Source organism: Miniopterus natalensis, chromosome 12 (genome assembly GCF_054644295.1).
Source record: "Miniopterus natalensis isolate mMinNat1 chromosome 12, mMinNat1.hap1, whole genome shotgun sequence".
Lineage (NCBI taxonomy): Eukaryota > Metazoa > Chordata > Mammalia > Chiroptera > Miniopteridae > Miniopterus > Miniopterus natalensis.
In genome coordinates, this window is record NC_142092.1 from 58,914,552 (window position 1) to 58,923,644 (window position 9,093).

Consider the following 9,093-nt stretch of genomic DNA (forward strand, 5'->3'; position numbering starts at 1 on the left):
CTCCCCAAATGTCCCAGGTTCCTTTCAAGCTGCTGCCCAGTGCTGGAGCTCAGAGGGAGTGAGTCCGAGTAAGTTTGTGTACGGGCCCTTTAAAGGAGTTAGTTAGTTAGATAGTTAGTTAGTTAATTAGTTTTAAAAATATATCTTTTTTGATTTCAGAGAGAAGAAGGGAGAGGAAGAGATAGAAACATCAATGATGAGAGAGTTGTCATTGATTGGCTGCCTCCTGCATGCCTCTGCCTCCTTCAGCCACAATCTCCACTGATTTTCACAGCCCAGAGTTGTGAGGACTTCTGTTCCTGGCACTGGAACCCTGGGCTGGGGGGTCTGATGTGGGGCTTGGACCTCTTGTTCTCCTGAGAAACCTCCATCACTGAGATATCCCTCCCAATTTTAAACCACAGTACCTGGATGTGGGACTGCCACCGCTTCTCTGCAACTCAGCCCAGATTCTGCCCAGCATATCTGCCCCTCCTACCCGTCTGGATGTACTTTTTCAATTGTTGTAGGCCTTCTGTTCAGCTAGATTTCAGGAGGTTCTGAGAGATGGTTGTTCTTTATTTTAGTGGTAATTTTGATGTGGCTGTGGGAGGCAGCGGGTACTGCGTTACCTATGCTGTCCCCGTGTTGTCTCCAGCCTTTTAGTTGTATACCCAAAATTGGTGGAATATTTGTATCTCTCAACAAAAGTTTTTAGCAGTTGTTTTGGGAAAACTTACGTTTACATTTTAAAAATGTAATGCACCTTTTTAACAGTCTGTGTAGAAAACTCGAGCTGCATTCCAAATACAAGTGGTGCAACTTCAGAACCACCCACAAACGTTATGCATGTCTCTAAAGTTCTAAGGAAAGCACGACAGGCTTATTGAAGACAAAGCAACCATGTCCCATTTTGGTGATGAGGAGGAAATGTTTGAAGATTTTTATGTCCAAACATTACAGTTTACTGTTTTCCACTTGGGCACTTAAGGTGTTGTACTTGGATTTTAGGAAACTGTGGGAAGTTTTGGGCTTTCTACATAACACACTATAATATATATTTTTTGAAATTTAAAGAAAAAATTTGTTGAAGATCTGAAAAAGAATTCCTAAAAGGTTGGCTTTTCCAGAAAACTGTAGCTACACAATGCATTGTGTCTATCATGTTAAAACGTGCATTAGACAAATATACAAAACCCATAAACAAGTCACTACTCTTCAACAATCTGAGCAAAGATAAAATGTCTAAGGATGACTTGCAGAGGATAAGCTCTTCACTGTAAGCACCAATAAAAAAAAAGTAGTACAAATGGATGAGTGTGAGCAGTTATATACACTGAATTGAACCTTTCGCACTAGGAATCAGAGCATTTTGTAATACAGCATTAACATATATAATAAAAGTGCATAGTGTGAAAGGAGTAGAACCACCAGCATTCAAAAGCAGCTTTGTCAACTAGGCAATAGAACGCTGTACAGCATGTCCCTCCGTTGTCCATCAATACAGTGGTAGCAACTTTCAAATGAAAAAAAAAGGGAAAGAAAAAGGAGCTGTAACCCTTTATTTTGTCTGTTTAAAATCAAACAGAAACAAACATCCATTCTGTTATACACTAACATTTTCAAAGTATATCATTTGTACAAGGGAAGGGCCAAGAACAGGAATGTGTCACAGAGATCCAAACGTAAGTGTAAGTGAGCGCCTCACACAGCCTTCCGGTGGGACTCAGGGGCCACTTCATAGTCGCTGGCACTAAACAAAGTTGCAGAATTCTTTGCCAGGTATTTTAGGAAATCATGAAGGTAATTCAGTAACAAAGCAAGGCTTTTCTCATCCAGAGGTGTATAGGCCAGCATCGCTCCAATTCGTACGAATAATCTCAGTAGATGTGGCACTCCGTACACATGGGACATGGGCGCGTCAGGGTGGCCTGCGAGGATTTCGGCGCCGCAGTCTCTCACATTTGTAGAGCAGCTGAGTGCCCAGCGTTACACTGAAGTGCTCCTTCATCCCGCCACAACTTCACCAGCATACTCCTTAGTATCCCTGTTTCCTCGAGATGTCGTGTAATTTGCATAATCCTCCAGGAGAGAATCCACATTCTTCTTGGCAGGAAGATAAAAGAGCTGTTTCTGGCGGGTAATTAAGTCCCAGTCATCAACTAGCCATGGTTTTAGTTCTTCAGGAATCTTTACTTTGACTTCAACTCTGTTCAAGAATGTCTACTCGAGCTCTTTTCTTGCGAGGAGGCTGAGGTGTCTCACTGGTGCTGCCACCATCTCCATTTCCAGCTGTTTTCTGTGTGTTTTTACTTCAACATTTTTCGGCTGCAGACCAGATGTCTTCTTTCCTGGGACAGCCCCTCTCATCTTGCCCTCTACATACTGCTCCTGATTGGCCTTTTGAAATTCTCCCTGTTTCTGCAGATTGGTGTCCACGTATTTGAGCACTCTGCTTTCTGGAACCCATTCACCCTAATTTTTATTCCAACCACTGTAATGTATAAAGTATTTCACTTGTTTGACCTTTATGGCAACCTTTACACGCTTTGCTTCATAAAGAGGAGGCCCATGGAACCACAGCACTCCCTCACACTCTTGGAATTTAGGCTTCGGGTCCTGCTTCTGCTCCATTTACAGGGATTCCCGCCGCCTCCTCCTTCCACTATCCACCCCCCCCCACTCGCTACCCCACCCAACTCCGCGTCAAACGCCGTGGGCAGCACCAGCTCTACAACCACATTATAATTAATTTTTCCAACTTAAACTGCCAAGCTTTGGTGAAAAAATGGGGAAACTGGAACTCTCACCCACTTGGATGGATATATAAAATGGTACACTCTAGAGCCACATGTCAGACTTCTGACCTCTGAAGCTGTAGTGTAATAAACTTGCACTCTTTTGAAACACTATGTTTGTGGTGATTTGTTCCAGCACTAACTGGAAGCTAATACAGGACCCATTTCTCCTGTCCAGGTGGATGCCAAGAACACAGCCTCCTCACTGTATTTCTGAGACACAGGCAGAGTTAACTCTTGGAGGAAGTGTGGCCTGTATGACCTACTGAGTGATCCTAATTCGCACCTGCCTGCCTTGGGGATATGATTCTGTGGCCCTCTGTGCAACAGGCTAATTTCTCTTTAACAAGCTCAGTTTGCTCTCAGACCCTAAGAATGTGTGATGGACAGTGAGGTGAGAGTGGGTGATACTGAACTAATGAAAAATCAACAGCGTTAAATGCCATGGTGGGAATTGCAGTGGGACTGGCTGCCAGCTTGGCCCTCCAGTCCTTGAGCACAATGCACCGAGCAGCAGTAGCATAGCTCCTGCTGCTGGCTGATTCCCCATAACTTTCACCTCTTTTCATTTTCATTTCTTTGGAAAATGACCTCTCTGCTCTGTTTCTGATCTCCAGACGTCTTCACTCCTTGCTTTTGAGGGAACTTAACATTTCATGCTTCATTTGTAGAAAAAGTTTGGAATTAAGCAGTAGGTTTCAGAGTGAGTTCAAGCTGCCATCTTCACCTGGGATCAGCTGAGGGTCCTTGTGTGCCTCCCTCTAGGCTGTAGTTTCCTGACATGTGACACAGCAGGCCATCTTACATCATGAAAGTGGTCCTCCTTGCATTGATCGTTCCGGTTGTTAATGTTCTAAACCTTCCCAAGGATCTGCTAGGCCATGCTCTCTAGGAATTAGCTATTCTAAGTGCAGGAAGAACTTTAATTCCCTTTCCCCAAAGCCCAGAAACTCCCAAAAAAGAGGTTTATCCCCCTTGATGCCTCCTGACTATACCAAGTACAGGTAGCTAAAGGTCACTATTGCTCCCATTTCCTGGCACCTCGTGTTACATGGTCACAGTAGATAGCAGTGCTGGTTGAACATTTTCCAAGAACATGAAAGGACACCGACTATGTCATAGAGTGGATGATGTAGGGAAGCTGGGATATGGAGGCATGTCCTGAAGCATGGCGAGCTTGTATCAGCCTTAGCAGCATCTGTCTCTCAGTACTCCTTGAAAAAGAGTATTGAGGGATGGAGAAAATTGTGGGGTAAGTCCCATAGTTTGCTTTATCAGGTCACTAATAATAGGCTAATAAAAGGGCAAGCAGCATCACAGGGACAGGGAATGACTGCAGGGGAGGGAAAACCCTTAATCTCAGGCGAGTATTGGAGATGCTAGAGAACCATTATGGGCACAGGACAAAGGAATTCGGTCACTTGCTGTCATCCCCAGGTTCCTCACATACACAAGATGATCACATGATTGCAAGACTAATCATTTATTGACCAGGTTCAGGAGGTCTTATTCATGGTAGAGTTCTGGGTATGCTGAAGAGTATTGGGAATTTGGAGGAAACATTTGATTCTTGGGGAGTAGATGAGTCTGTCTAGACAATTATAGAAGATCTTGAAGATTCAGAGATAATGCCTTCATGGACAATAGTGATATAAATCAGGTAACAGAACTGGTCAGAGGTTGACACGGGATCCATGGAATGAAGTTCCTGGAGCCCAGGTGAGGAAGCATTCACTCAGCACTAAATGAGCAGATGAGAGAGAACAGAAACTCATTAATCATTTCCTGCATTGAATTGAAGATAAAGAGAATTTTTATTACAAAGAACAATGCTGAAGAAATAGATATCAACCTGCACTGTAACCTGTTACTTGCCAGAATAGGTGGAAGGAGGGCATTGAGTCAATGGCTGATGTGTTTTTTCTATTTCTTAACCTTCCTCACTGAGTCTATGATAAAGAGTGAGGAATCATTGAGGACCCTAGGCTGGTTTATGCCATGCTCAGTATTAAATGTTTTTAGGAATCTTTGATAAATTAAGGAAAAACAGCTAAAACCACAGCTACCTTTTAATGCTGACCTTATGTAAGCCATAGTTGCCAAGACTGTCCCATATATTTCCTGAATAAAGCCCCACAATAAAGCTGAGATAGGACACAGATGAGGGAATTCAGAGCCTGTTTTCCAGATGGGAGACAACTGGAAGGTCAAACAGCTCTCTTTCCAGATCAGAAGTTAAGGATGTGCCCAGATCAAAGGAAGACATTATTACCAAACACTGGAGGGTGAGACCACACATTTTGGCCTTGGAAGATGGACAAGACACTGAAATGTATTTCAGTTTCATACTCACACCCTAGTACTCTTTTCCTATTTCCAATTTTATGTCTTAGTGATGTGTAAGACATTATCAGTTATTGAGGCCTTATCACCAGCAGGGTATCCACACAGCAACTCTGTAAGGTCCCCATCATTGGCCTCCTTTTCATTGCTTAAGCCAATGGCTCTAAAGCTCATTGAAGGAGTGGGTCCTGAACCCAGGACACACAACTCCAAATATCAAGCTCATCCCTCAAGGCCCCTTACTAAATTATTTTTTTGGATCTTTGGCCATAAACCCCTAATCGTGTAGGAAGGCAGTGATCCCTGGGCCACCCCCTCTCCAGGAACCATCACCAACCTGGGAGCCTTCGCCACATTGGCTCCCTCGGGCCTGGAGACAACGATCTGCAGAGGTAGAACAGAGCACAGTCAAACACCAACCCATTTATTTCCCAGAGAGCATCCAAAGGATTTTCCGTGTTAGGACAGAGGGGACTGACTGGAGATGTTACCTTCTCTCAGATTTCTCCATTCAGTAACATAGGAATTTATGAAGAGAAAACCAGAGATAGCTAAGCTTACCAACTTTTGTCAGGTCCAGTATGTTGGTCTCAGGAATATCTTTTTCTTGGCAAAGTTCTCTAAACCTTCCCCTGAATCTTGGACGCACATCTGGTTTTCGGGCTGTGGGAAGAATGACCATAACTGCTGTAACACTGTGTCTTGCTCTTTGAGTCTCTTGGGAGCAGGGTTGAGGTTGCAGATGGTTGGGAAATGGAAGGCAGAGATTGGTACTTGGGCAGAAGTTAGGGATGGACTATAACCTGTCCTGAATTTGACATCTTAGGCTATCCTCTGGCATGATGATAAATTTTATCATCTACCCATCACCGAGAGTGAGGGAGTACCCAAGTGAGTGCCTCTCTTCAAAGGAGGAATGATATCCCAGGGTAAGACTAGAGGAATCATTTTGTGTCCAGCCCACTCCAAGGTGAGTGTCCACATGAAATACTCTACCACAGAGCGCCATCACTTCCATTTCCTTGTCATTCTTGCGATTCAAGATATAAACAATAAGATATTGATCATAGTCTGTTTCAGTTATTTGAAATTTATTGCACCCATCATCTGTGGAAGAAAAAGAATACGGCTCAGAACTTCTTTAGTTCATGGGAAGCAAGTGAAACTCTTCACCTATAATCTTTCACAGAGCAAATTCAAGTACATGTCCTGGAGAGATGAAGAGTTGTACCTAATGTCTTCCATTGTATCAACCTAGGCTTGATCTAGTGACTTCTAAGGGTAGAATTGACAAGCAGTGGTACATTGATTGCTAGTGGCAGAAAATTCAGGCACAGCTGTAACTAACCTGTCATTATCCTCCGTGAGGCTCACCTACCTCCCTCAGCCACCTCTGCCAACTCTGTGTCTCTGTCCTGTCTATAAACCCCACTGGTGTTATATACCCAACATTCTAGCCAAACAATGTGCTGTGGTAGTGGCCACCAAATGTCATCAGAGTGTACAGGGAATCAGAATCTATCCAAAAATTTACTTTTTTGTGTGTCTATTTTCCTTTGTTGCGGGTGGGTCATATGACCAAGTCATTATCTTATTCTGATCATATTATGTGCCATGTGTTGGTTTTTACACGCAATGTTCTCCCAAATGGAGTATATTGGCTATTAGATGACCTCATTTATAACACCTAAATAAGCATTGCTATGGAACTGATCAAGATCCTAAGGATATTGAAATTTAGTAAACTTATTGAACTTGGGAATAGAATTTACAAATATTTTATTATTTATTTATACTTACAGTCAATACTACATGCACCGACATCTTCTATTTTGTCACAAATGAAAGAAACTTTAGTGCACTCTCCATCGACCCTGTAAAACAGAATGCGCTGATGCTCAAGAGATATTGATGGGCCTCACTCCCTTATACTCCACCTATAACATGTGTACCTGATTCTACTTAACTGTTGAACATTTTTGGTACACATTTGAAACAGCTTTTATTGACCTGATTTCACTTCATTTGCTACTTATGAATGAGTCACCCACTGATGTCACTATTACTCTACCGCCACTTCCCACTATTCCTCTGACTGCAGCCACTTCCCTGTAGAATTAGCTGAGGGCTCAGCTGTGCCAGCTCTCAGATAAGGGCCCTATAAACATGGCCTCACTCGGTCCTCAGGAAGAAGCACCAGGAGAGAGAGTGAGTGTCATCCGCTTTCCCCCCAGGGGAAGCTGGGGTGGAAGGAGAACATTTCTAGGCCACGCAACTAGTGAGAGAGGCCTAGGCTGTTGACCTCCCATCCCTGCTCTTAACCTATGCTGTATTGCCCCACGGCTTGTGATTCTGATGCTCTCTGCCACTTACCTCAGCTCCCAGTTAAATTTATTCCTGTCACCAATTCTTATCCCTGTGTCTAGAAATGATTCAGGTTCATCATTTCCTAGATCAGTGCCTGAGAAGTGACACTGAATTTGGACGCTAGCCCACATGCCTATTTGTTTGTGTGTGCTTGTATTGTGTGTGTGTATGTGTGTGTGTAGAGCTCCAAAACCATAGTTAGGTTTCTGGGATTTTATTCCCAAGTAAGAAAATTTATACTTACTTTTTATGGAATATAAGTGACAAAGAACAGTTTTCCAAGACTTGGATGGAATTCACAAAAAGTCTCATGCTACCATTTTCTTCTATCTTTTCCTTCACATCTGAGACCAAGAGAATGGAATACCACTCCCCTGAAATCTGCAATAAATCAGTAAAATGAGTTGGTAAGAAAAGAAGAGAGAGGAGATATCACACACACGCTTGTCTGCTTGAACTATGGCCCATGGGCCAGGACTCTTACTGGAGATGTGAAGATGGAATTAGATCTCAGCTCTATTGACTCCACATGTAAGACTCTTCCACATTCCTCCAATGAGAATGGAGGTCCCCAAGTGCTCCCACCTTTCTACATGCTACAACTGATCTTAGTCCAAGGTCAGAAACCACCTCCTTTGTTTAACATTCCCAAAACCTCTTGACCTCCAGTAGGCCCACCTTGTTCAGAATCCTCCAAACCACCCCCAAAGTCAGAAGTCCTTATTTTCTACCTTAGAATAAATGCCCGACTCTACCTTTGACATATTGAAGTTCTTTGTCACAACATCACTGTTTCCTCTATGATCAGCACAGACCAGAGTCAGCCCCAGACACAGCAGCAGCAGCAGCTTCATACTGGGAAAGACGATACTGACTCAGCTACAGGCACTTAGAGTGAGTCTTCCCCTGATGGTGGCCTTACTCCCAGCTTCTCTGTCTTTGTTTATTCTGTGTCCAGTTTTTGTCTACCTTTTCGCCTCCCGCTCACAGTCTGTATTCACTGATGTAGGACCAAGATTGTTCCTGTCAATCTCATCCCTTTTAGAAATACTGAGTGATCTGAAATTACTCAGAACACACACTCAAGTAAAAACTAGTGGATGTCATACAAGGCTGCCGTTGGGAACCAGAGTTAATTGTGAGATCAGAAAGCCAAGTATGTGTGACAGGATTGGGCGGAACTTGCAAATAGAATGTGTGGACAATCCATGTTCCACCAATCACACTGCCTGTGGAAACAGGACTCCTAGTGGTGATGTAACAGTCAGTCCATGTTAACTTGCCTAAGAAACAAAGGAACTGTCTCTACCAAAGATGACAGGACCTCTCACAGAGCATTCAGATAGAGGAGACTAGAATAGGGCTGGATTGAATAATGTCTTGAAAGAATGGTGTCTGATGTTGAGCACATTTTAAATCTTTTTCCTTTGGTCTGAATTCAACCACAATGAATGAACAGATGTTTAATCACTGCATATATCTCCCTAAATACCACAGACCCCCCTAAGAGAAATAGAGAAGCAGTAGTTGTCACCCCTTTCTTCAAGCAACTTTCAATGAAGGTGGGGAAATACTTTGTTTTCTCAATAAAAACTTCATTCTCCAA

General features: G+C 43.2%; 1 protein-coding gene and 1 pseudogene across 1 annotated transcript; both read right to left on the reverse strand.

Moving 5' to 3' along the window:
• Positions 1–1,683: 1,683 nt before the first annotated feature.
• Positions 1,684–2,613, reverse strand: LOC107537642 (mortality factor 4-like protein 1 pseudogene; annotated as a pseudogene).
• Positions 2,614–5,397: 2,784 nt separating this feature from the next.
• Positions 5,398–8,341, reverse strand: LOC148091863 (lipocalin Can f 6.0101-like). The gene is made up of 6 exons (XM_087822556.1): positions 8,243–8,341; positions 7,732–7,868; positions 6,921–6,994; positions 6,117–6,227; positions 5,682–5,783; positions 5,398–5,504 (listed from the first exon to the last, which is right to left on the reverse strand). Exons 1-6 carry the CDS (start codon positions 8,339–8,341, stop codon positions 5,398–5,400), a joined length of 630 nt encoding a protein of 209 aa, XP_087678682.1.
• Positions 8,342–9,093: the final 752 nt, after the last annotated feature.